A 27,784-nucleotide genomic window follows, 5' to 3' on the forward strand; every position below is an offset into this window, starting at 1 on the left:
TTGGCCTGTAGTTTATCTTTCACTTTCCTGCCCCGATGTGAGCAAGAATTTCCTGCACTTCCTCTAGGAAAATTCCTTTGCGCAAATCAGTCCCCTGGATTGGTGAGTGAATCCTAACCATGTCTTTCCTGGCCTGCCTTCACTCTTCTCCCCAAACTCACTACTTCTGCACTGGTGTCTGACGGTGTATTGAGTGACTTTGTGGAGGGCAGAAGTAGGAAGTCTTTGGGACAAAACTGAATTTACCTTGGTGAGTTTAACTTATCTGAAAAGCTGTTCGGGATGGGGAAAAGACACCGTTCACAGACGTCCTGCTGCCAGAGCTGACTGAGGGGAATAGAGCTGCCTGGTGGGCGGGCAGATTTGAAAGAAGGGAGAGCTTTAAAGTGAAGCGCTTTGTTTCCTGGAAGGCTGGTTATTTTTCCAGGCTGACTCTCTCGCCATCCCCTCTCTAGTCTATAATTTTTTATTGAACTTTGCTGTAGAGAGCCAGAATTCTCTTTCAGTGCCTTCTCCCAACAAGGGCAAAGACAGGGGCCTTGGAACCCTAATGATTTAATGCCTATCAGTGTGCTAATGTAGTGTTTCTGCATAACTCTACAGGTCAGCTCTCATCACCTGGGCCTGTCTCTGTGGCATCACCTTGGTGGTGTGACAGCTGTCCAGCTCTGTAGCCCTGTCATTGTCACTGGTAAACGGAGTTATTTCCCTAGTTCATATTGGTTACAAAGATAATGGCAAAAAAAGACAAGCAGGTTTTATTGCTTGCTGGGAGTGGAGAATAAGAGAACTCCTTCTCTAAAGCCCCCTCCCCCGAAACAGTGGAAAGCATGGGCTTTAAAAGAACTCTGCATGGGAAGAGAAAGGAGTGTTAGCCTGCAGGGTGGAGCTCCAGTTGTGCCACCTCTGTTTATAAACACATGTCTTCATACAACACATGCCACAAAGTGGTGGAGATTTTCTTGTTTGCTGTCGGGGTGGGGTAACACTCTAGTGATATGTTAATGATCTCAAGGCAATGAGGGATTGTCTGTTCCAGTTTACGCAGGTTTGGGGGACTAATTTCCCCCTTGGATCTGGTCGGGGTGAAGATCTGGACCATGCTGGGCAGTCTGGCTTCTTTAAGCAGCTTTGTCTATAAATAAAAGGAATAAAGAAAACCATTAAGAAAAATAACTTTCCCAGTTATTTCATCAGGGCTTCCCTGGTGACAGCATCTGTTTACCCTTACTAGGCACCAAGTCCAGACTCAGGGAACAACTGGATTTCCTTAAAAATCATTAACCTTGCTCCTCCCTCTCCTTCCGCCGTATGTGCCCTGCAAAAGCAGAGCTTAGGTGAGATACAAAGAGCAGCAGAAGCATATGAAGGAATACCCAGAGATGGCACCGTTTTTAACTTTTAATAAACAAAATGAGTACTTGTGTAAACCAAAAATAAAATTCTGTGGCCCCTAGCCACCTGAATGGACTTTCTCAGCCAGGCTGCTCTTAAAATGTAACCTGAAAGACTGATTCAGGCCATGACAGGAAATGGAAGTGGGACCTGACTCATTCCTCTCCAGCATGAACTTCAACATAGATCCTAAGTCTGCTAAGAAACATTTCAGTCTCTTCTCTCTGAAGCCTGATACCCTAAGGCTGCATCTGCACAGTAAGAACTTTGGTCTCCACAGTTGCTTATCTGAACTCAGACATTTCCTTTCTATTGATCCCAGGTCTTTAGATAAAGACAGTTGTCAACCAGAGTCTTTCTTAAATGTATTTGATTGAAGTATCTTGTCTCCTTAAAATATATGAAACCAAGCTACACCCCAACCAGCTTGGACACACGTTCTTAGGATCTCCTGAGGGCTGTGTCATGGGGCATCGTCACTCATATTTGGCACAGAATAAATCTCTTCAAAATGTTTTACAGAGTTTGACCCTTTTCACCGACACTTGGTTGATATTAATGATATCAGATGTCAGAAGTGGTGTGATAACAGGATCCTGAGACACATGAGAGAGGGAGTCTCTCTCATGGGGACCCTCTGTATTCAACTCCAAATGTCCTTCCCATGAAAGATATAGCTGCACTTAAGCTAATTCAAGCTTATATGGAAGACTCCAGGCAAAACTGTTTCCTCATCCCAACTTCCCTTCACCTGACCAAATCTTACTGCCTTAAGGTTGATTTTGGAGAGCTCACCTCTGCTTCATGTTTCTTGTCCCTGCTTCTGGTGATAAATCAGTGTTTGGCACCCATCTTCTGAACTCATACAGAATACCTTTCTGGTGGCATTGTAAACCAAATAAACTAATGGAAGGGGGCCTCACTCAATTTGGATGTTTATTTTGCCAGGGTTGAGGACATGCCTAGGAAAAAGGAGCATAAAATCACAGGAACATCTGTGATTCATACTTTTTCCAAAGGGGGTTTGAGGACTTCAGTATTTAAAGGGGAAAGAGAAAAGAAAAAAATGGAGGAGAGTCGATAAAAGAAGCAAAAGGTTACATTCTTTTGAGGCTTTAGCTAGCGTTAGCTGAATCCGTAATTTACATGTTAAAGGAGGGCTTGGAGGAGTAATCAATTACGCACTGTCTCCCACTCAGTGAATCTGCATTTTTACAAAAGATAAACAGGGAGTAGCAGAAACAGTCAAACATGCATTTGTCTCAGGTGAGCTGAGGGATGATTTATCCTCTGTCTTTGTCCCATACTAGTGAAGATAAGCTTGCTAATTGACATTGTCAGGGTGAAATTCAACAGATCTCCGTTTCAGAGTAAAGACCTTGGGGCCCACAAGAAATTTCCTTGTGAGCAAATTGTGAGGGAAGCCACCTGGGAGGTATGTGGCTTTGCAGCTATGATATCTTTGCAGCTATCTAGGAACAAAATATTATAGAAGGTGGCCCAATTCCCAAGCTTTAGTATTCCCTTTGGCATAGTGAGTTTGGGGCCCCAGATTGTTATTTTCCTTTCACACCATATATTTCAAGATTTTGGAATTGATTCGATAATCTTCGGCTTCTATTTTTTTATTTTGCTGGTATGGTGGGGAGTATACCATTAAATGGTTGTGATACTGTGAAATACGTTTGGTCTTCATCACTAAACCTAGCATACATCTCCTACAATTCTGGAATCTGCAAAGTGGTAAGTGTCTTTTTGTATGATAATTAATCAATTAATGACTGGCAGCCCCTCGGTAGCTTCAGGAGTGGGGGTCCTCGCCAGAAAGACTAAGGCAGAAAATGAGGGTTGGGACTTTCAGCTCAACCCACCAACCTCTGGGTAGAAGAGAGGGGCGAAAGATTAAGTTGTACTGATAGCCAGTGATTTAATCTATTATACCAATGTAATGATGCCTCCATGAAAACCTAAAAGGACAGGGTTCAATAAGGTTCCAAATAGCTGAACACTTGGAGGTTTCTGGAGCGTAGTGTGCCTGCTGAGGGCAGGGAAGCTCCATGCCCCTTCTCTCATGTGTCAGCCTATGCCTCTATCTGTATACTTTGTGATGTCCTTCATAATAAACCAGTACATATAAAGGGGAGAACCCTGACTTATAGCCAGTCAGGCAGAAGCACAGGTAAAACAAGCTGAGTCTTGGAGTTGGCATCAGAAGTTGGGGAGCAGTCTGTGGGCCCAAGCCTTCAGCCTCTGGAGTCTGAAGCTATCTCCAGGTATAGTGTCAGAATTGAATTAGAAGACACCCCATTGGAGTTTGCTGCTGAAAGAAGGCCTCCTTCTAGTTTTGGGAAAAACTCTCACAAATTTGATCAGAGAAGTCTTCTGTGTTGATTGTTTACTGAGAGTATAGGCGATGCTGAGTTTCTTTGTTTCCTACACAGCACTATGGATACAGCTCTGACTGGAGGAACACCAGGTTTTTGGTCTTGGCGCCGATAGGATTAATGACATGGACACACGTGGAGTGATTTTAAGGAGCGAAAAGTTTAATTGGCAAGAAGGAAGGAAGGAAGAAGAAAACAGCTCCCCCAAACAGAGACAGGGGAAGGGGGGTTTTGGCAAAGAGAAAAACCTCTTGTGTGGTAGAAAAGTGGCTGCTTATACTAGGAGGCTGGAGGAGGTGGTGTCTGATTTGCATAGAACTCAGGGGATTGGTTTGACCAGACATGTCATTCATGTGACTCGGGAAAAAACTGGCCCTCTCACCCTAGCCTTTCAATATGCAAATGCAGGGCACCACAATGTTTTACCCATGGTGGGGATACATGGTGGCAGCTATATTGCCAGGCACATACTGGGGCAAGGAAGAAGATGGTGGGAATCACCAGGTTTGGATGGACCCAGTTTCTAATGGCCAGCATTTGCATATTACAGCTTGCTGGCCCAGCTCTAAGAGCTGGGGCTTTTCTGCTAGACAAATGTTTCTGGAGCTGCTTTAAAACAAACGAAAACTTCCCAAGGACCCCTTTTCCTCTCTATCTGCCTAAAATAATTTCTTAATAACTCCTATAACAGTATTAGATGATATTGCTTAGCAAATGAATCTCAGTACAGTTTCATTTTTCCCACCTATGTATGAAAGGTGATGCCTTCCCATATAACATCAGTAATTTGCAGCTATATTATGCTTAGAGAAACAGTTTTACCCCGGTCACAGGAGAAGAAAATTCTGTCTATATGCATTTTGCTTGGATTTTACAAAAACTTGTTATTGTCTTGTAATGTCTTTGTTGCTTGTGTTTAGCTGTCACCTCTAGGACATGTTGAATTTACATTTTCATGATCTCAGATGTCAGAAGGTCCATGTGTAAGGTGCAATAACCTGACATGTATGGCAGGTTGCTGACCTGAGAGATACCAGGCAGATAATTGTGTTCCCATCTCAACCTCCCTGACTGCTGTGCAGCCCTTGGGTCACTGCTTCGGTAGTGGCGGGGTTAGCCCCATGTGTGAAAATTCTGGTACCTCTGCATATTCCTCTTACTATGTCTGTTATGGCAGCAGTTACTTTGACATGGGCTCCTTGTAATATCACATCAAACATAAATTTCACAGCCTCATGGCAGAAGGCAGTCTCCGTTCCTCTCTCCTGTAGGCTCTTGATGCATTTCAGTGCTGATGCAATTTTTAATGGCATAAAAGATAAATGGAGTCCTCACTCTCATGTTTGGATCACAACTTGAGTCATAAACAAGGCTAGACATTATCATATGATTTAAACCTCTGATCTTGCTATTTATCAGAGCCTGATACAGGCCAATGTCCCTGAAGCATAACAGTATATGCCGTTGGCCCATTTTCAGTATCTATACCAATGGATGGATTGTGCCTCCATCCCACCTTCATTCAGCCTTGTTCTTTATGGCCTTCACAGATGATGGGAGCAGTATACAGTTTTTGTAGGTCTGAATTTATCTCCATATAGCCTTTATAACATTTCTCTCTTTTTCAGAGCAAGGGAAAGACTCATCAGCTGTCTCATAGTGGAGATCTTTGTTTTACCATGAACCCTTGACAGCCAGCAACACATCAGTATCCATTAATGTCTTCTCTTACCTTGTTTTTAGCTTTACAGCTCCAGTTACCTGGAACTCCTGACAGCCCTTGATCCTAGATTGAGGCCACAGGGTCATTACTGAACCCAGGTCTGTCAGTCAACATTTCTGAGCCACCATTCTGTGATATTTCCCCGACTGAACAACAGCAGCAGTTTCCAATCTGATTTGCAGTTCCCCTTGTGGGAGATAATAGCCCTAAACTAGCCAGGTTCGTGTAGTTCAGCCAGGGTATGCAGGACGGAAGAACCATGTGGCACAGCCTCCTCAGATGAGTTCTCAGTGAGAGTCCCTAGGGTAGTACAGGAGATATTATCTCTATCATGTGAGTTTTTTAAGGAATGAAACTGGCTGGATGTGTGTGAAACTGCTGTAGGTTAGATAAGCTTAGTACCCCAAAGGACTGATTATCTTGTGAAAGCTCATGAGAACAGTTCTCAGGGACTTAAAAAAGGGACATACCTGGTTCTGTGGTGGAAAATGAGGTCTGTTCCTACCAACTGGAATTTAAGATCTATATACAGCCTTCCTAGTCCAAATCTGCTTTATATATCAGAATATAATTACTATCGATATATTATTGTACTATACTATTACTATATATTTCTATTACAGAATATATTGCTGTCAATAACAGCCTCATGTAGGCTAGCAAGACAGCTGACATTTCACTCTATTGTAACCCAATAAATTTCCCAGAAGAAAACAATACCGAAAGGATAAGCTAGTATCATCTTTATAGGAGAAAAGAGCTCAAGCCTGATATTAACCTTTTGTTCCCACATGTGTAGTCTAGTTCCCAACACTGTTCCTTTTATCTCGATTTATCTCTCACTCTCATTTGCTCTCCATTTCCTCCATCACCTTGTCCTGCAAGCTGTCATCAGCTCTCTCCTATATCCTAACTAATCTTCCCCCTTGCACACTAGATCTGTCTAACCTTTTGCAACCCATGCTCAAAGTTAATGATGTCCCCACTTCTGCTGATTGAGACTGATAACTTTAATGGACAGTTGACACTAATAATTTTTCCTCGCTCTTTTTTTTTCTTTTGAGACGGAGTTTCACTCTTGTTGCCCAGGCCGGAGTGCAATGGCGCGATCTGGGCTCACCGCAACTTCCACCTCCAGGGTTCAAGTGATTCTCCTGCCTCAGCCTCCCGAGTAGCTGGGATTATAGGCATGCGCCACCAGGCCTGGCTAATTTTGTGTTTTTAGTAGAGGCGTGGTTTCTCTGTGTTGGTCAGACTGGTCTTGAACTCCCGACCTCAGGTGATCTGCCCACCTCGGCCTCCCAAAGTGGTGGGATTACAGGTGTGAGCCACCGCACCCAGCCTAATTTTTCCTCGCTCTTAAGAAAGAGTTCCCAAATGTTATGTCATTTGTGATGTGTCACATTTTCTGATCCCTGTAATACTAAAAGTCTAACAGGTCTGTGCACAATACACACCATAATAAGTCTGTGCACAAGAGGAAAATGGCAATTTAAAACCCTTAGATGTTGCATTTTCCATGAACAAGTTATTCATATATGTAATTTCTTCTACTAATACATTTGCCCTGTTCTCATCCTACGTTTTCTCATATCACGCTTCAGTTAAACCTTTATGTTTTCAATTAGTAATTCTTGGATAACCCTGGCTTCGCTTCATTATTTGACTTATCAAGAGCACTTACCTCTCTCTAGTAGTATTCATCACATCTGCTATTTTGTATATATATGACTGATCATTTAGTTTACTATAATGTTTTAGGTGAATGCCAAGTTTACAGTAGATTAAACACCACATTAATCTTTGTCTTGATTGTGGTCCAGTTGCTAGCATATAATCAATCTTCAACAATAATTTGTCAAATTGTGGCAGGCCAAGTTTCACTAACGCAGGCCTCCATAACAACTGTTCAGTTGTTAACTGAGTGTTAAGTTACTTTTTTTTTTTTTCTTCAGACAGAGCCTTGCTCTGTTGCCTAGGCTGGTGTGTAGTGGTATGATCTCGGCTCATTGCAACCCCCACATTCCAGGTTGAAGCAATTCTCCTGCCTCAGCCACCCAAGTAGCTGGGATTACAGGCATCCACCACCAAGCCCAGCTAATTTTTGTATTTTTAGTAGAGACAGAATTTCACCATGTTGGCCAAGCTGGTCTTGAACTCCCTGCCTCAGGTGATCTGCCTGCCTCAGTCTCTCAAAGTGCTAGGATTACAAGCGTGAGCCACCACACCTGGCTGGTTAAGTTAAATATTAAAAGCTGAGGCTGGGCGCAGTGTCTCACGCCTGTAATCCCAGCACTTCAGGTGGCCGAGGCAGGCGGATCACAAGGTCAGGATTTCGAGATCAGCCTGGCCAATATGGTGAAACCCCGTTTCTACCAAAAATACAAAAATTAGCCGGGTGTGGTGGTGCGTGCCTGTGGTCCCAGCTGCTTGGGAGGCTGAGGCAGAGGAGTCACTTGAACCTGGGAGGTGGATGTTGCGGTGAGCCGAGATTGAGCCATTGCATTCCAGCCTGGGCAAAAGAGCAAGACTCCGTCTCAAAAAAAATAAAAATAAAAGCTGATAGAGCCAGTGCCCTTATACAAAGGCTGGAAATTAACAGAAGCCCACCGAGAGTTTTGCCGAGACCTTTTCTGGGCCTTGAAGCATGACAAGATAACGAAGGAATCGATTAGGACCTGTTTAGGATTTAAAAAGTTGTATGGGGGTCTGAAGGAACTCCCCAAACCTTAATGATTTAGCAGGAGAGACAAGATAAGGGTAATCACCCCAGCAGCTGGACCCATCTAGATTAAGTAAATTCACTGAGGCTCCAGAGGAAGGTCTTTAAAACTCAGACCTTAGTTATAGATTAGAAGAAGAAGTTAATCACTTATGTTTTTAGATGAATGCACAACTATACCTAGACATATAGCTTAGAAGGTATATAAGCTCTGGAAAACTTTGTAATTTTGAGTCGGTCTGGCAATATTTTCTAGGCCTTCTCTGTGTGTGCAGTTACAGAAATAAAAATTCCCTTCTTTCCCAGTAAATCTGCATCTTGTTATTGGGCCGCGAGAATAAGCAGCCGACCCTTCGTTTGGTCCAGGAACAAAATCATCTCATCTAGTATTTTAAGACTTCTCTCTCAAGACTGATATCCATTTCCTCTGTGTTTCTAGTTTTCAAGTCTCTGACATGTGTGATCCACTATTTATCATTACTTTCTACACTATGTCCATACCTTTAGGCTCCCATAAATGTCCTTGGCAAACTTTCAGGACGAGACTCCCCAGAACCTTCCAGCTGTTGTGGATTCCTCTACTTCCACACCCCAATTGCTCTGAGTATTAATTGAATATGTGCCATTATATCCATTTGTCATCAATTAACCAAAAGAGTAGCAAAGAGGCCACTGAAAGAGGACCCTGAATACGGGGTCATCTCAGGTCACCATATTGAAGATAAATAATTTTTGTAAATCACTTATTATGTCAATTTATAAATTTGATGAAACAGTCATTCACTCTGCTGATAATAAGAGCAATCATTGCAAATGTACAGTGAGTGGTGAGATTTGTTATACTGCATATAAGGTAGTCAGAGCAGGTATTTTTGATAATACAACATGTAAGGAGAGAATTTAATAAAATCATACTAACATCAGAGAAACATTTCATGCTGAGAGAAGAGCAAATGTGAAAGCCCTGAGGCATAAATGATTTGGTGGTTGTAATATTGAGGATGTGTTTTGGCTTGGGAAAGAAAAGCCCTGAGAGATGATGGGTCACACAAAGATCTTGGTAGAAAAGACCTCAGTCTGTTTTCTGTTCATTGAAAGTAAAGAAAAATGATAACCAATGCACAGATAAGAACAGAATTTGTCATATGACACGAACTGGGAGTAAAGTATTTAAGGTGATTACGAAAAGCCCTTATTACCAGGTAACCAAACATGTTTTCTTATTTCTCCCCTTTTTTTTTTGTCCTTAACTATTTTCATCTTGCCCATTTTCTAATTGTGTACAATCAATATCCTTTCTATTTCTACCTTTCTTACTTAGTCCCATTTTAACCTTCCCAATCATGCAGGGATCTGTGAACAAGACGAACCTCAGCAGCCAGGACAGGCAGGAGCAGTGGAGAAGCTGCTATGGCTTCTGGAATCCTGCTTAATGTAAAGGAGGAGGTGACCTGTCCCATCTGCCTGGAACTCCTGACAGAACCCCTGAGTCTGCCCTGCGGCCACAGCTTCTGCCAAGCGTGCATCACTGCAAACCACAAGGAGTCCATGCTATACAAAGAAGAAGAGAGAAGCTGCCCTGTGTGCCGGATCAGTTACCAGCCTGAGAATATACAGCCTAATCGGCATGTAGCCAACATAGTGGAGAAGCTCAGAGAGGTCAAGTTGAGCCCAGAAGAGGGGCAGAAGGTTGATCACTGTGCACGCCATGGAGAGAAACTCCTACTCTTCTGTCAGGAGGACAGCAAGGTCATTTGCTGGCTTTGTGAGCGGTCTCAGGAGCACCGTGGTCACCACACTTTCCTCATGGAGGAGGTTGCCCAGGAGTACCATGTAAGAGACTGGGATGGAAGGAAGAGAGGGCAGAAAATGGGACCTGATGGAAAATTTTCACTTTGCCTTTGACATTAATTGCCTTGTCATCATAGACCTGAGGCCTGGGATTATTTTTTTTCACGCTATGCTTAACTTCTGAGGCTTGAAGGACGGTTTTTTGCATTTCACCCAGTTACTGGAGAATAATCCTAGAGTATATATTCCTGGCCAGGAGTAAATATTTTGTACCTTGGGTTAGATGGGTAGAGATTTGGTGTCCAAGAAAAGCTCTGATTACCCCTTTCAGCAGGAGAGTAACTGCAGTGGGTTGAGATGTAAGTTCTTTCCTTGCTACAGGATCAGATTTTTCTTCTAGGACAAAAAGAATCAGTCTACTCATGGTGAGGAGATGGGGAGGTCTATTACCTGAGATGTAGGGAGCATATTCGCCAATGTAAGTTTTCTTCCAAGTCATGGAGTCTCATTGCCATTCTCACAGTTTCTGCAAATTTGTTTCTTCTGAGCTCAACCTGATTTCACGTTTATACTCTACCTAGGTGCTGAGAAAGCTCATAGCTTGACTATGGTGTGATTCCTTTCTCACAGGTGAAGCTCCAGACAGCTCTGGAGATGCTGAGGCAGAAGCAGCAGGAAGCTGAAAAGTTGGAAGCTGACATCAGAGAAGAGAAAGCTTCCTGGAAGGCAAGAGGATGTGGTTCCCAAAGGAGTTAGCTAGAAATCTGGGCAGGACCATGGGAAGGAACTTTTTTCCTCTTTATTCCCTGACACTTGATAAGTCCAGATGTCATTTGATTAGTCCTCTTCATTCTTTCCCTGATGGGGTGTGGTGGCTGGGAAGTAAATATGCCATAATGAACACAGACATCTGTAGGGAGCTGTTTACATGAAGGATCTCTCTGGTAAGGATGGCTAGTGAATCCTGCATTCTATTTTTGTGCTACTTTCTGAGTCCATGACTCTACTTTGGGAAGATATTTGGCAGTGGCTCATGATTCTGTCCTCAATGTCCAACTTTTGGCAGGGAGTTTGAGCTTGGGCTGATAAAAGTAATATAGGCAGGCATGAGTGTCCTGGACAACTGCGTGAAAGGCAAGCTACATCCAGGTAACCCATTTTGACTCAGAATGAACCTCAACATACCCATTCAAGGTCATTGTTTTAAAATGTCATGAAGGAAAAGAAATAGGAAAATCAGCTTTCCTACGACCTACTCTCCTGCTACTGTGTCCCCCCTTGTGAAAACTCCCCAAAAGAAACAGTTCTTTTTCTGACTAACAGCCTCTGCCTGGTAGACTGAGTGCCCCTTTCTCTTCTCATCTCTGAAGATTCAAATAGACTACGACAAAACCAACGTCTCGGCAGATTTTGAGCAACTGAGAGAGATCCTGGACTGGGAGGAGAGCAATGAGCTGCAGAACCTGGAGAAGGAGGAAGAAGACATTCTGAAAAGCCTTACGAAGTCTGAAACGGAGATGGTGCAGCAGACCCAGTACATGAGAGAGCTCATCTCAGATCTGGAGCATCGGTTGCAGGGGTCAATGATGGAGCTGCTGCAGGTAAAAAGTGGAAAGAAGCCTGAGCATTGAGATTAAAGAAAAGTGAAGGCTATTTCCTTTTCTGTGTTGCTGTGCTCTTTCTAATACTAACAGTGTTCCCTGCAGGACCGCTTTTCTGAATCAGTTGCTGAAGTTATAGGAATAATTGAATGTAGAAGTAACAAGAGATAATCCCATTTTTATTAATTTATCCCAGAGCAGTACACAAATTTGACATAGTAGAGGTGATCAGTTAGCTCTAGTTATGTTTGATGGGTTCCTATTCTCTGTAATCCAGTGTTAAGCCCTTATCAGTGCAGTTTTCATTGCTTAGCTTAGCCACTGGCAAACAAATACACATCAAAATACAAGATACTTTTTATTGTTTCCCTTCATGAAATTAATTGAGACTTTTTCCTCTTTATTTTCTGAAAAAAAATAAATAACTGCTATCACTTCTTTATATGCTGAACAGAATTCACTAGTAAAGGTCGGGCACGGTGGATCACGACGTCAGGAGATTGAGACTATCCTGGCTAACACGGTGAAACCCCGTCTCTACTAAAAATACAAAAAATTAGCCAGGTGTGGTGGCAAGTGCCTTTAATCCCAGCTACTTGGGAGGCTGAGGCAGGAGAATGGCGTGAACCCGGGAGGCGGAGTTTGCAGTGAGCCAAGATGGCGCCACTGCACTCCAGCCTGGGTGACAGTGCAAGACTCCATCTCAAAAAAAAAAAAAAAAAAAACAACGAAAACTGCTCTCATCCCAATTTTCATGATGTTAACTGTAACTGTTAACTATAATTGCCACATTGTGCAATAGAGCTCTTAAAGATATTCTTCTTTTCATTCTGAAGTTGGTATCCCTTTACCAACATGGGCCTGAACTCTCCCTACACCCCAGCTCCTGGAAACCCGTCTTCCACTCTCGACTTCTATGAGCTCAACTATTTTTTACATCTACATACTAAGTGATATTATAAGGTATTTGTCTTTCTGTTTCTGACTTATTTTACTTAAAGTCCTCCATGGTGTGAGATAGTCTTCTGCATATGGCTATCCAGTTGTTCCAATACAGTGTATTGAAGAGACTGTCCTTCCCTCAATGAATGCTGTTACCACTGTCAAAAACTAACTGATCATAAAGGTATGAATTTTTTTCTGGGTTACTATACTGTTCCATTGGTCTATGTGTCTGTTTCTAATGCTAGCACTATACTGTTTAGATTACTATAGCTTCATAATATATTTTGAAGTCAGGTATGATGCTTCCAGCATTATTCTTTTTGTTCAGGATTTCTTTGGTGATTTAGGGTCTTTTCTGGTCTCATACAAACTTGAGGGGGTTTTTTTTTTATCTATTTTTGTAAGAAATGTCAGAATTTCAGTAAGGATTGCATGGAATCTGTAGATTACTTTGGGTAACATGTACATTTAAGGATATTACAACTAGACTACCACCATATTACAACTCATCATTACAGCAGCCTTAGAGCAGGCTTATAAGAGGTCCTAAAGGGAGTGCTAAACATGGAATAGAAAGAACAACTGATACAAAAAAAAAAAAAAAAAAACACACTAACGCACATACCCTACAGATGATATAAAACAAGTACACAATCAAGTTTACCTAACAGCCAATGAACAGCATAATGTCACATATCAATACTAACCCAGAATGTAAATGAACTCAATCCACTACTTAAAAGACATAAAGTGGCAAAAGGAATAAAAAGATAAGACTCAACCCTGTCTGCTGTCTTCAAGAGACCCATCTCACATGTAATGACACCCACAGGCTCAAAGCAAGGGAGTGGAGAAAGACCTAATGGAAATGGAAAACAAAAAGGAGCAGGAGTAGCTATTCTTATATCAGATAAAACATACTTTTTGAACAATGACAACTAAGGACAAAAAGAGCAAACATGATAAAGGGTATCATTCAACAGGAAGACTTAACCATCTTAAATATATATGCACCATAGGTAGGAACACTCAGATTCACAAAACAAGCTTTTCTTCACCTGAGAAAAGACTTAGACGACCTCACAATAATACTGGGAGACAACAACATTTCACTGAAAGCATTAGACAGATCATCAAGGCAGAAAACTAACAAAGAAACTCTAGACTTAAACATGACCCCTGACCAACTGCATCTAATACACATCTACAGAATACTTCATGAAACAACCACAGAAAATACATTTTTCTCATCTGGACCAGAACATATTCTATCATCAGTCACATGTTGGGTCATAAAGCAAGTCTCAATATATTAAAAAAAAAAAAAAAAAAAAAACTGGCCAGGCACGGTGGCTCACGCCTGTAATCCCAGCACTTTGGGAGGCCGAGGCGGGCGGATCACGAGGTCAAGAGATTGAGACCATTCTGGCCAACATGGTGAAACCCCGTCTCTACTAAAAATACAAAAATTAACCAGGCATGGTAGCGGGTGCCTGTAGTCCCAGCTACTCAGGAGGCTGAGGCAGGAGAATGGCGTGAACCCGGGAGGCGGAGGTTGCAGTGAGCCAAGATCGCGCCACTGCACTCCAGCCTGGGCGACAGAGCGAGACTCCGTCTCAAAAAAAAAAAAAATAGAAATCAATATCAAGGAGACCTCTCAAAACTACACAAATACATGCAAATTAAACAACTTGCTCCTTAATAACTCCTGAGTGAATACTGACATTAAGGCAGGAATCAAAAAATTATTTGAAAACTATAAAAATAAGAACAAAACTTACAAAAATCTCTGGCATGCAGCTAAAACAATTAAGAGGAAACTTTATAGCACAAAGCACCTTCATTAAAGAGTTAGAAAGATTTCAAATTAACAATCTAACTTTCCATCTAGAAGAATGAGAAAGAAAAGAATGAACCATTCCTCCAAAGTAGCGGAAGAAAATAAATAAGTAAAACTGGAGAAGAACTGAATAAAATTGAGGCACAAAAACCCATGCAAAAGATTACTGAAGCTAACAGTTGGTTCTTCAAAAGAATAAACAAAACTGGGTTTTCAAATTTGTTGTTTCCTTATGTTTATGTCTGTACGTTTGCAGAAGGACATAATTTAGCTTCTGTGCACTGGCTTTGTTTGTTTTCCGAGATTCTAGGCATACTGTCTGCTATGGTTCAAGGGCAAGCTTGCTGCTTCAGCGTTCAGGCAGGGTGGCCCAGAGTCAGGAGGTGGCCAGGCCTGGCAGCTGACTCTACAGAGTTGGACCTATAGCCTGAGTCCATGACAGTGAGCCTAGAGCCTGTATCTCTGGGGGCTATCCTGAATCCTCAATTCACAGGTCTTGATCTGATACTGCAGTGGGCCTTGAGCTAAAGTTAGCAGAATCTGGCCAGTTCATGGGCTCTGATCTGGCACTAGGGTCCACTGGGAGTGGACCTGGATCCTAAGTATACTGGAGCCCAGTCTAGACTCTAGGTCCTCTGGAGCCTGGGTCAACAGTGACCCTCCTGGTGCTGGAGCCAGTGTTTAGTCTGGGTTTACTAAGGCGAGTCCGGAGCCCAAGATCACAGGCACTGACCTGGTGCCTGGAGCCTCTGTCCCTTGGTGCTAGAATAGAAGTTGATTGTGCAGGTGCTATCCTAAAGCTTAGGTCCACAAGTGCAGACCTGGGTCCTGAGGCCTCAGGGGCTGGCCTGGAACAAGGATACAGAGTGGCAGAGCTGGAGCTGGATGCAGTCCAGCAATGTGTTCTATTTGGACAGGCTTTACGTTCGGTGTGCTGGAGCAGGCCTGGATTCTGAGTCTGCTGGCTCGTGGACTCACAGGATCAAGCCTGGAGGGTAAGGCCATGGGGGACTGGCCTGGCACTGAATAGGCCTGGAGCCTGTGTTCTCAAATACCTACCTGGTGTTTGTGGCCCAGGGTGCTGCGCTGGCACTGTAGTAGGACTGAAGCCTGGAGCCATTAGGGGATGCCGTGGTGTGGGGTGGGCCTGTGTCATATGTCTGCAGGAACTAGGCTGAAGGATGTGTCTGCAGGTACCCATGATGACTAATACCGTGGAAGTCAGTGTGATGCTGTGGCAGACTTAAAGCCTGGGGCCATGGAGACCAGTTGGATACTGGAGGCAGTTTGGAGCCTGGGGCCACTGGGGAAAGCCTGAACCTAGGCCATGCTAGAAGGCTGATTCTGTGGGGGCTGACCTGGCACCAGGGCCAGTATGCACCCTGGGGTAAACCTGGCTCTGGGGCAGGATTATAGACCGAGTCCATTGGGCAGGACTTGAGCCTGAGGCTGCGGGATACTGTGTGGCATAGGGTTGGGCTTGGAGATTCGGTCCGTGGGTACTGGCCTATAGCCTGTATATGCAGGGACTGAACTGAAGGCTAGGTTCAGAATTGTCAGCCTGATAACTAGGGATACAAGGCTAGATCTGGTGCTGGTATGGGCCAGAAGGCTATGGCCATCAGGGCCTGAGGTCAGCCTGGCTGTGGGGCCAATCTGGAGCCTGACGCTATTGGACTGTCCTAAAACTGAGATTGGTCCTACCACTGAGGGCAACCTGGCATTTAGATGGCCCGTAGACTGAGTCCACTGCACAGATCTGGAGCCTAGGGCTATAAGATACAGCCTGGAGGCTTATCCGTAGGTACCAGTCTGGAGTCTGGTGCCTTCAGACCTGCCAGATGGGGTTTTACTAGATTGAACCCAGTGTTAGGGCCTGAGGTAACTTTTGGTGCTGATTTTCCCCTTTCTCCTTGTGGGGGTTACCTCTCACATGCTATGCTGCCTAGAGTTGTAAGAGGGGTGAAATAGAAAATGTAAAACTGTCCTTCCTACATTCTTCCATGAGTGTTTTTCTTATTTCTGTGCTATACCCAGATGCTGTAAGCTCCCACCCTATTTCTTACTTCTGGTGAGGTGTTTTAGTTCTTGGATGGTGGTTTAAATTGTTTTTGCGGGGAGACAACTGCTAGAAACTCCTATGATACTATTTTGCTGACACCATCTGCAATTCCTTTCATTTCTATCTACAGCACACACACTTATGTCTCCTCTTTTATTCCTGATTTTGGTGATTTTGTTTTCTCTCCCTTTTTTTATCCTTTCAGTTATATTTGGTCAATTTTATTAACTTTTACGAGGTTAAAAAGACTTTTTGCTACATTGATTTTTATCTTTTTTTAAGCTTTCCATATCGTTTCTGCTCTGATCTTTATTATTTCATCTTTTTCATTGAATATTTTGTTGTTGTTCCTTTCCTAATGTCCTAAGGTGAAATCTTAGATACTGTGAAATCTTTTTTTCTGATATAGTGTTTATTCAGTGAATTGCTTTAACTGTATCTCATGCATTTTAATTTTTGAGTTTTCATTCAGCTCAATGTATTTTCTAATTTTCTTTGTGATTTTTTGGTTTTCTCTTGGGTTAATCGAAAAGTAGTGTTTAATTTTAAAGCATTTAAGAATTTTTTTAAATGTTTCTTCTGCTGTGGATTTCAAATCCCATTCCTTGGTAATCAGATAACTTGTATCATTTGTTAATGTATTAAAACTTATGGTATGGAACATTACAATAGCAGGAAAATATTTTATATGCATTTGAAAAGAATATGTATTTTGCACTCATTTGGTGAAATAATCTAAAGATGTCCATTAAGTCAAGCTAACTGATAGTGTTGTCTTCTATATCCTTTATGGTTTTTATACTAGCTTTTCAATTAATTACTGAGAGTAAATTATTGAAATCTTCACCAGTTGTTACTGAGTTGTCTGTTTTCCATTTTTTAATTCTTTATATATTGTTTTCAGTATTTTGAAGCTCTGTTGTTAAGTGAAGATACACTAATATTGTTATTTCCTCTTGACATATTGAACCTTTCTTTCATTATGAAATATTCCTGTTATTCTCACTTAGCAGTTCTTGTATTAAAGTATCTTTGGTCTAATATTAATATATCTACTTGAGTTGTCTTATGGTTAAAGCTTTCATAGTATATATATTTTATTTCTACTTTGGGTTTATTTATGCCTTTGAATCTAATATGTGCTTTTCTATAGGTAGTGATAACTGAATCTTCTTTGCCCAGTCTGTCTGACAGTCTCTGACTTTCCATTTGGGTTTTCATTATAACATTTAATGCAATTATTGATACAGTTTTACTTAAATTTACTATTTTGCTATTTGTTTTCTGTATTTCTGCTGTCTTTTTTGATGTCGTTATCTTCTGCATCCTTAACTGGCTTCGTTTGTGTTAAATAAATATTCTCCAATGTATATTTTTAGTTTTTCTCTTTTTCAGCTGTATGACATTAGTATTCTTCCTAGTGGTTGCTTTAATGATTACAATATGCATCTTGTCCTATCACAGCCAGCTTCTGATTAATGGTAACTTAATTCCAGTAAAATACAGAAACTTTCCTTCAGTATTGCTTCATTTTCTTCATCTTTGGTTATCATTTTGTCATATATCTCACATGCATATATGTTATAACCTATTAATATAGTATTGAGTTACTTTGTAATAAACTTAATGTCTTTTGAAGTTATTAAGAAAATACTTTGGGAAATAAACTCTAGATTCTTTTATCTTAACTCGTATTTTATAGTGTTACCATTTTGTTTAGGTTGAGTAAATCTTTGGAGGAAATTAATTTCAACTGAAGAAAATTTAAAAAATATTTTTGGGAAGAAATATTTATGGGAAGAAATATTTTGCAGGAGCTCACACCTGTAATCCCAGCAATTTGGGAGGCTGGGGCAGGTGGATCACCTGAGGTCAGGAGTTCAAGATCAGCTGGCCAACATGCAGAAACTCCATCTCTACTAAAAATGCAAAAATTAGCTGGGCATAGTGGCATGTGCCTGTAATCCCACCTACTTGAGAAACTGAGGCAGGAGAATCACTTGAACCTGGGAGGCAGAGGTTACAGTGAGTTGAGATGGTGCCACTGCACTCCAACCTGAACAGAGCCAGACTCCGTCTCAAAAAAAAAAAAAAGGAAAAAAAGGAAAAAACATTTTTTCTTCCATCTTCCAGTAACACATTCTCTCAGTCTTCATCTGAGAATATTTTTTCTTCATATTTGAAGAAAATTTTTGCTTTATATGGAGTTTGGAGTTGACAGCTTCTTTTAGTGCTTTCAATAAGTCAATCTAGTCTTTTCTGTCATCTATTATTATTTAGATGAGAAGTCAGCTATTAACCATATTGAAAGGATTCCTTATATAATGATTAATTTTTCTCTTGCTGCTTTAATTTTTTCTTTGCTTTGATTGTAGCCTTTGGAAATTTTTCTATGATATATGGATCTCATTAGTTATTTAACTTGGGGTTCATTGAACACAGATGAATATATTAACATAGATGAAATATTAATTTTTATAGAATTTAAACTATTTTTCCCCAATTATTCTTTTCTACTTGAAAATGTAGTAACATACATGTAATAGGTCTTAAAACAGGTTTTAGAAATCTTTTCCTCTCTTCTTTCCTTCTGGAAGACCTATTACATGTACATTGCTACACCGCTACATTGTGACATCTGACACGTCTTTGAGGCTATTTTTATTTTTTAAGTCTTTTTTCTCTCTGTTCTTTAAATGAGAAAATTTTTATTGATGCAACTTTTCAGGTTCAACGATCTTTTTGTGTGCTGTGGAGCACTTTTAGCAAATATTTCATTATTGTTATTTTACTTAAAATTTTCAGAATTTTTATTTCCTTATCATTTCTCTCTCTCGAGCATATCTATTTTTTTGAGTCATTGTTTTTATACTTCAATCCTTTCAGCATAGTTCTCCTTAGTTTTTTAACCTATTTGCAATAGTTGCTTTGAAGTCTTTACCTTCTAGTTCCAACATCTGGGGTCACTTGAGGATATTTTCAATTTATTGTTTTGGGGTTTTTTTTTGTGTGTGTGTGTGTGTGTGTTTTTTTTTTTAATCCCCCTGAGCTGTGGTATTCTATCTTGTTCTATCTTGTTTCTTTGTATGTGTATACATTTCTTTTGTAAATAAATATATATATATATATATATATATATATTTTAGACAGAGTCTCACTCTGTCGCCCATGCTAGTATGTAGTAGTGCGATCTTGACTCACTATAGCCTTGACCTCCTGAACTCAAGCAATCCCCTCACCTCAGTCCCCAGAGTAGCTGCGACCACAGCTCCACACTACCATGCTCACCTAATTTTTGTATTTTTTGTAGAGATGGGATTTCACCATGTTGCCCAGGTTGGTTTCAATCCACTTGCCTCAGCCTCCCAAAGTCCTGGGATTACAGGAATGAGCCACTGCAGCTGGTCAAAATGTACATATTTGTTACTTTGTAGTTTCTGAGACTTCCCATCCTCTAGTCTCTACCTAGCAAAAAGTGTTTCTGTTTCTTCATTTAGTTACTTCCCTATGGTTGCTACTGTCTCTGCTGTGTTTAAAGAAAACTCAAATATAATTTTTAAGTTTGGCATCCTAGCTGGAATAGAAGTTTTGTTCAATCCCCTCAAGGCAGTAAGGCTTCTGTCCTCTCCTGATGAACCTGTGCTTGGGTTAGTGAGATTGTCCAAATTAATTCAAAGTTAAGGCTGTTTTAAAATCTGCTACAATTTACTCACTGATATGTTGTTTCACTTATCCTTTCCATATGTGTGTGTCTTTAGCATGGCCAGGGTTGCATATAACTTACTTCTAGTTAAGTTAATATATGTAATTCCTGTTGTTTCCAGCCACAATGCAGTAGTGCTTTTAAGATGGGCATCTGGGCTGGGCACGGTGGCTCATGCCTGTAATCTTAGCACTTTGGGAGGCAGAGTCGGGCGGATCACGTCAGGAGATCGAGATCATCCTGGCTAACACGGTGAAACTTTGTCTCTACTTAAAAAAAAAAAAAACAAAATTAGCTGGGCGTGGTGGTGGGAGCCTGTAGTCCCAGCTACTGGGGAGGCTGAGACAGGAGAATGGCGTGAACCTAGGAGGCAGAGTTTGCAGTGAGCTGAGATCGCGCCACTACACTCCAGCCTGGGCGACAGAGTGAGACTCCGTCTCAAAAAAAAAAAAAAAGATGAGCACCTAATCCAACACAGACAAATGCCACGCAAGCCTAAAAGTTTTTTATGTTAAAACTCAGAAGTTCTCCTTTCTGCTGGGGTTTGTATCAGGAGAGTTACATTTCCTTCATGTATAGAGAATAAACTCAATGTAGAGGAATAAGTAGAATTTGGAGAAGGACATTGATCACATTTTTGTTTTTGGTTTTCAGATGGAGTCTCACTCTGTCGCCCAGGCTGGAGTGCAGTGGCATGATCTTGGATAACTGCAACCTCCACCCCCTGGGTTCAAACAATTCTTGTGCTGCAGCCTCCCGAGTAGCTGGGATTATATAGGCATGCATATTTTTTGAAGAGACAGGATTTCACCAGATTGGTCAGGCTGGTCTCGATCTCCTGACCTCAACTAATCTGCTCGCCTTAGCCTCCCAAAGTTCTGGAATCACAGGTGGGAGTCACTGTGCCCGGCCCATAGACCAGATCTTGATGACAAGGTTTGAGTTTCAAAATTCAGCTATGACTGAAGTTGTAATTGCCCTTTCCAAAATCCTTTTCACCATTTAATCCAGTTTTATTTGGTTTATGTTACATACAACATAAAAGTACCAATACAAAAAAGCAAAACTATTTGATTGTATGTGTAGATCCAGCTATTGGCTTTGTTCTTGAAAAAAAATCTATGTGGAAAAGTTATGTCTGGCATAAAGGAGACCAAAGACATTTCATTGGTCCATATCTGCTAAAACAAAACAATATTTGTGATAAAGAGCAGTAGATGACCTAAAACCATTAAGAATGTAGACTAGCCAGGTGCAGTGGCTCACGCCTGTAATCCCAGCACTTTAGGAGGCTGAGGCAGGCGGATTGTCTGAGGTTGGGAGTTCGGCACCAGCCCAACCAACATGGAGAAACCCCGTCTCTACTAAAAATACAAAAATTAGCCGGGCCTGGTGGCGCACACCTGTAATCCCAGCTACTCAGGAGGCTGAGGCAGGAGAATCGCTTGAACCCAGGAGGTAGAGGTTGTGGTGAGCCGAGATTGCACCATTGCACTCCAGCCTGGGAAACAAGAGTGAAACCCTGTCTCAAAAAAAAAAAAAAAAAGAAAGAAAAGAAAAGAAAAAATAGAACGTACGCCAAACTGACCTGGTAGAGACTAGAGTTCAGAGTAAATGTAGTTTTTAGGACAATGACTGAGTAGATATTAGTAATATTATGGACAATGTGGTATAAGAGAGAAGACAGTATGGTTGGTGTTATATAATAAAAATTCTTAGTTGTTGATCCTTGTTGCTCCTTCACTACTGAATACATTAAACTGCATTTAAGTGACAAACCTGGGTAAAAGTAGAGAAATCAATTGCATATATGTGTGTCAAACTTAAGGAAGTAAATGAAGTCAGTTACAGTTCATGTCTAAAATGAAGACAGCAACCTTAAAAGGTACCTAGGCTGGGTATCATGGCTCATGCCTGTAATCTCAGCACTTTGGGAGGCCGAGGCAGGTGGATCACTTGAGGTCAAGAGTTCAAGACCAGCCTGACCAACATGGTGAAACCCCGTTTCTACTAAAAACACAAAAAATAGCCAGGCATTGTGGTGGGCGCCAGTAATCACAGTTACTTGGGAGGCTGAGGCAGGAGAATGGCTTGAACCCAGGAGGCGGAAGTTGCAGTGAGCTGAGATCAGGCCACTGCTCTCCAGCATGGGCAACAAAGTGAGACTCCTTCGGCCGGGCGCGGTGGCTCAAGCCTGTAATCCCAGCACTCTGGGAGGCCGAGACGGGCGGATCACGAGGTCAGGAGATCGAGAACATCCTGACTAACACGGTGAAACCCCGTCTCTACTAAAAAATACAAAAAACTAGCTGGGCGAGGTGGTGGGCGCCTGTAGTCCCAGCTACTCGGGAGGCTGAAGCAGGAGAATGGCGTAAACCCGGGAGGCGGAGCTTGCAGTGAGCCGAGATCCGGCCACTGCACTCCAGCTTGGGCGACAGAGCAAGACTCCGTCTCAAAAAAAAAAAAAAAAAGAAAAAGAAGAAAGAAGGAAGGAAGGAAGGAAAGAAAAGAAAAGAAAAGAAAAGAAAGAAAAGAAAAAAGATCTACACTTGTTTTGTACACTTGTTTGCTTATAACCTCAGCAAAAGCCACATAAACATCTTGAGCACTATTATTCATTCAGCTTTGATTCTTCAAAACGTGACATAATGCCTGCAGAATAAGTTTATATATAAGCTTTGTTGTTTATTTTTGTGATTTTGTTTTTGTTTAGAAATGGGGTCTTACTCTGCAACCCAGACTGGAGTGCAGTAGTGTGATCCTAGCTCAATGCAGCCTCAATCAAACTTCTGGGCTCAAGAAATTCTCCCAGCTCGGCTTCCCAAGTAGTTGGGACTACAGGCTCATGCCACCATGCTTGGCTAATTTTTTTTTTATTTTTTGTAGAGATGGGGTCATGCCATGTTGCATAGGCTGTATATCTGTTTAATAAATCAAAGAAGCACTAATTGTTTAAATCATTTCATGGAGAGCCATATATGTTTGGAGAAAAACCAACTGACAGTCACTTCTTTCCCTTCTAAACATGTCCCATCTGCAGAAACCAGAAACCTCTTCCACAAGGATGAAAGCTATTTCTGCTTTTAAGGGAACTTGAAAACCTCACATGAGTCTTCTGGGATGATTGCCCTGAGTCTTATCTGTGCTTTTTTGTCTTTCACACTGTCACCATCTCCATTCTCAGCACATTAGGGACTGGGGGAAATATGATGAAGCTTTCTAAGTGAGGAGAGACTATTTATTTCTTAACTGATGTTTTCTCTCTTCTTCCCAGGGTGTGGATGGCATCATTAAAAGGTATGTGTGGGAGGACAGAGATGGTCCTTTGGTGCAGTGAGGAGAGGTTTATAGCCATTAGAATTGTCCTGGGTTTAATTAGAATAAAACATCTCCCAGGGCAGAAAAATTTTGAAATTGTTTTATCATAAATTTCTGGTCACAAATCAGCATTTGAATGTTCTGTAACTATTAAGAATAGACCAGATTTGGCCAGGTGTGGTGGCTCAAGCCTATAATCCCAGCACTTTGGGATGCCGAGGCAGGCAGATCAGGAGTTTGAGACCAGCCTGGCCAACGTGGCAAAACCCTGTCTGTATCAAAAAAAAAAAAAAAAAATACAAAAATTAGGGGGGTGTGATGGCACACGTCTGTAATCCCAGCTATTTGGGAGGCTGAGGCATGAGAATTGCTTGAATCTGGGAGGCAGAGGTTGCAGTGAGCCAAGACCGTGCCACTGCACTCCAGTCTGGGTGACAAAGTGAGAGTCTGTCTTAGAAAAATCAATAAAATTAAAGAAAATTAAAGAAAAGAAAAAGGAATAGACCAGATTCTATGGCAGAAAATTTGAGTGGTGGAGACTCAGTGTGGGTCAGTAGTGGTTTCAGGGATAAGGTGTTGCAGTATCAGACCCCTGTGCCATCACCATTTTATTACCTACATCTAGTTCTGTTTCTGTATTTAATAGGTACTTGACTTATTTTGGAAGGACCATATCTTCTTTTTCTGCCATATACCCCTAATTGTCCACTGGGACAATTCCCACATGTTTATATTTTCCTCCTGGAAAAAGACCAGTTCCTTCTTCATTTATATTTAGATTTCCAAAATCAGATGTTTATTTGTGGAATAATATTTCAAAATAATGTTCTGGATAATATGTGGTCATGGTACAAATAATTGATCCATCTCAGTTGCACTCTGTAGAAGAGCATAAAAAGCTGCTATTCTTGTGTCTAAAATCGCATACCTCGGTGGTATCAAGTTCTTTCTAACCACATGAAATTCAGGCTAGTACGTTTGGTGCACATAATATCCCATTTGCCAAGTGTTTGTAATGTTTCCCAGAAATCTGAAACCTTAGCTGTTATCTGAGTACCTCCCTGCTGGGAATAGCTTTGAAAGTCTTAGGCCTCTCCAAACAGGACTCCTCTCTTGATATGTCTCAGACACCCAGGAGCCAGGTTCGCCAGGTTCTGCAACCTCCCTTTCTAACCATCTCCCTGGGAACTCACATACATAACAATGATGTTTCCACCCATTAAATGTTAGGTTTTCTTTTGTAAGGCACCAAAATTTTGTTTTGTTTTAAAATCGTCCTTTTTTTTTTTTTTTTTTTAATGTTATATGAGTTTAAAAATGTAGACAGGGAGAGGTTAATTATTTCATTTTAGAAGGAAGACACTGTGCTTCTGAGAGGTTAAACTCTTCCCACGTTCTCACAGAAAGTAAGTGGGAAGGTAAACAGGAGAATATTTTGTTTGCCTCCAGGGTCAAGAGGGTGCACTCTCCCTTCTCAGGATCCCCAAGAAGAGAGTTCAGTGCATCAATGGGCTGAAATGATAGGAAGTCAGGGGTGTTCCAGGGACACAAGGTCAGAGGTTTGGAAGCATTTTTTTTTTCTTTTTTAACTCTTAGGATTGAGAACATGACCTTGAAGAAGCCAAAAACATTTCACAAAAATCAAAGGAGAGTGTTTCGAGCTCCTGATCTGAAAGGAATGCTAGACATGTTTAGAGGTGAGGAGAGCTGGATCAACAACAGGGTTGTGGAATTCATGTGGTGTCAGGGTGCTAAATGGGGAAGAGGGTGCAGTTTCCAAATACGGATAGAGGGTATAGGGGAGGATGGATATTGTCTGCTGCTGATGGGATTATATTTAATGGGAAATGGCTAGGTGGCTGCTTCATCCCATCATTCAGTAATTTACTGCCCTAATATAGGGCATACTTTTCCAAATCTGGAGACAAAGTGAATTTCAGTGCTGACTCCTTTGCTTGTATTCAATATTATGCATTTTTATAATTTCAGAGCTAACAGATGTCCGACGCTACTGGGGTAAGGAGAAATCACATTATCATCAGCCACCCTGTGGCTTATCATTATTATTATCTTTATCTTTTAGAATTTTATGTTCTCTGTTAGGTCTCGTGTTTTAAGATTTATGATTCTCCTTCCAACACATACATAACTTGTTAGGTCTCGTGTTTTAAGATTTATGATTCTCCTTCCAACACATACATAACTTACCCCTCCTTATAACTTCTGAACAAGTTTCCTCCCAGTTTTCTCTCAAGTCTTTATCAAGATTTCTCTCATATCACAAATAAAGTTACATTATATCCCCTAACTGACCTGTTAATTTTTCTACAGTTGATGTGACACTGGCTCCAAACAACATTTCGCATGCTGTCATTGCTGAAGATAAGAGACAAGTGAGCTATCGGAACCCACAGATAATGTATCAGTCACCAGGGTCATTATTTGGGTCACTCACGAATTTCAGTTATTGTACTGGCGTCCCGGGCTCCCAAAGTATCACATCAGGGAAACTCACGAATTTCAATTATTGTACTGGCGTCCTGGGCTCCCAAAGTATCACATCAGGGAAACATTACTGGGAGGTAGATGTGTCCAAGAAAAGTGCTTGGATCCTGGGGGTATGTGCTGGCTTCCAACCCAATGCAACGTATAATATTGAACAAAATGAAAATTATCAACCTAAATATGGCTACTGGGTTATAGGGTTACAGGAAGGAGATAAATATAGTGTTTTCCAGGATGGTTCCTCACATACTCCTTTTGCTCCTTTCATTGTGCCCCTCTCTGTGATTATTTGTCCTGATCGTGTTGGAGTTTTCGTAGACTATGAGGCTTGCACTGTCTCATTCTTCAATATCACAAACCATGGATTTCTCATCTATAAGTTTTCTCAGTGTTCTTTTTCTAAGCCTGTATTTCCATATTTAAATCCCAGAAAATGTACAGTCCCCATGACTCTGTGCTCACCAAGCTCTTGAACCTTCTTACACACTCAGCCCCTTCTGTACAGCACCTCTTGTCCATGTGCATCTCATACACCTGAACTCAGTTGCACCATTTTAACCATCTTTTCCTTGCTGTCTCTATTCTTTCTATTTGAACGTCCTGCACTCATCAGTAAAATGTGATAATTATCTTGTGCCATATTCTCCCCAATATTTTATTGACATTTGATAGCAATTGTTTTCATCATTTTCCATACTCCCAAGGAAAACTGACCTATACCTCATAAAATGAGACCACTATTTAGGTATTACTTCTGCCAAATATTTATCATCCAGTTGCCTCTGACACTGACTAAGAAGATGAAAAAAAGCTTTTCAACAGCCTTTCTATATCATCGTGTGATAGTTGTTCACCAATGAATGAGTCCTTAGTCCTGTGTCAGTTTACCCTTGATGCCCTTATTTGTGAAAAAGTTAAAGAGAAAATATCATAAATGGTATACTCTAAGTGCAGAGGTTTTATATCTAGAGGATCTGAGTTCAACTCCTGTCTCTCCATATACTAGCAGTATAACTGTGAATAGCATGCTTAAATGGCTGTACTTCTTTTCTTTTCTTTCTTTTTTTTTTTTTTTTTGAGATGGAGTTTTGCTATCGTTCCTCAGGCTGGAGTGAAATGGTGCGATCTCGGCTCACTGCAACCTCCGCCTCCCAGATTCAAGCAATTCTCCTACCTCAGCCTCCCAAGTTGCTGGGATTAGAGGCACCCACCACCACCCCCGGCTAAATTTGTATTTTTACTAGAGACGGGGTTTCCCCATGTTGTGTTGGTTAGGCTCATCTAGAACTCCTGACCTCAGGTGATCCACCCGCCTCGGCCTGCCAAAGTGCTGGGATTACAGGCATGAGCTACCGCGCCCAGCCTGTGCTTATTTTCTTAAAATAATTTTTGTATTAAAAACTTCACATTAAATAAGTCCTAATGTTTTATTGCATACTAGGGTGACTAGAGTTAACAATAACATTTTGCATATATTTTGAAGTAGCTAGAAGAGAGGATTTTGAAAGTTCTCAACACGAAGAAATGACACATATTTGAGGTGATGGATATGCTAATTACCCTGGTTTGATTATTACACAATGTATACATGTGTGAAAACATCACACTATACCACATAAATATGTACATTTATTATTTGTCAATTAAAAGCAAAATAAAACAAAAAACCTTCATCTAATACTTTGGATCATTGTGAAAAAATAAATTCCTGAAGTATAAAGCATCTATCTAAGTGTCTTGATCTAATAAGTATTTGTTCTACAAATTACTGAAAAACATAAACTCTGTGAATGTC

At 41.2% G+C, this 27,784-nt stretch overlaps 1 protein-coding gene across 3 annotated transcripts; it reads left to right on the forward strand.

Moving 5' to 3' along the window:
• TRIM5 (tripartite motif containing 5) lies at positions 1–27,714 on the forward strand. 3 transcript variants are annotated; one of them, XM_073018961.1, is made up of 8 exons: positions 1–102; positions 9,574–10,057; positions 10,646–10,741; positions 11,386–11,616; positions 23,441–23,463; positions 25,081–25,181; positions 25,474–25,592; positions 25,642–25,894. In XM_073018961.1, the coding sequence occupies exons 2-8, from the start codon at positions 9,635–9,637 to the stop codon at positions 25,702–25,704; spliced, it is 1,056 nt and encodes a 351-aa protein (XP_072875062.1). In that variant the 5' UTR covers positions 1–102; positions 9,574–9,634; the 3' UTR covers positions 25,705–25,894. The 3 variants fall into 3 exon arrangements, with proteins under 3 accessions (XP_072875062.1, XP_008018068.3, XP_008018069.3); XM_008019877.3 differs by having other exon boundaries at positions 2–102; positions 25,474–25,500; positions 25,816–27,714; XM_008019878.3 differs by lacking the exon at positions 1–102 and adding an exon at positions 109–250 and having other exon boundaries at positions 25,474–25,500; positions 25,816–27,714.
• The last annotated feature ends 70 nt before the right edge of the window (positions 27,715–27,784 follow it).

This window comes from Chlorocebus sabaeus, chromosome 1 (genome assembly GCF_047675955.1).
Source record: "Chlorocebus sabaeus isolate Y175 chromosome 1, mChlSab1.0.hap1, whole genome shotgun sequence".
In the NCBI taxonomy this organism is placed as follows: domain Eukaryota; kingdom Metazoa; phylum Chordata; class Mammalia; order Primates; family Cercopithecidae; genus Chlorocebus; species Chlorocebus sabaeus.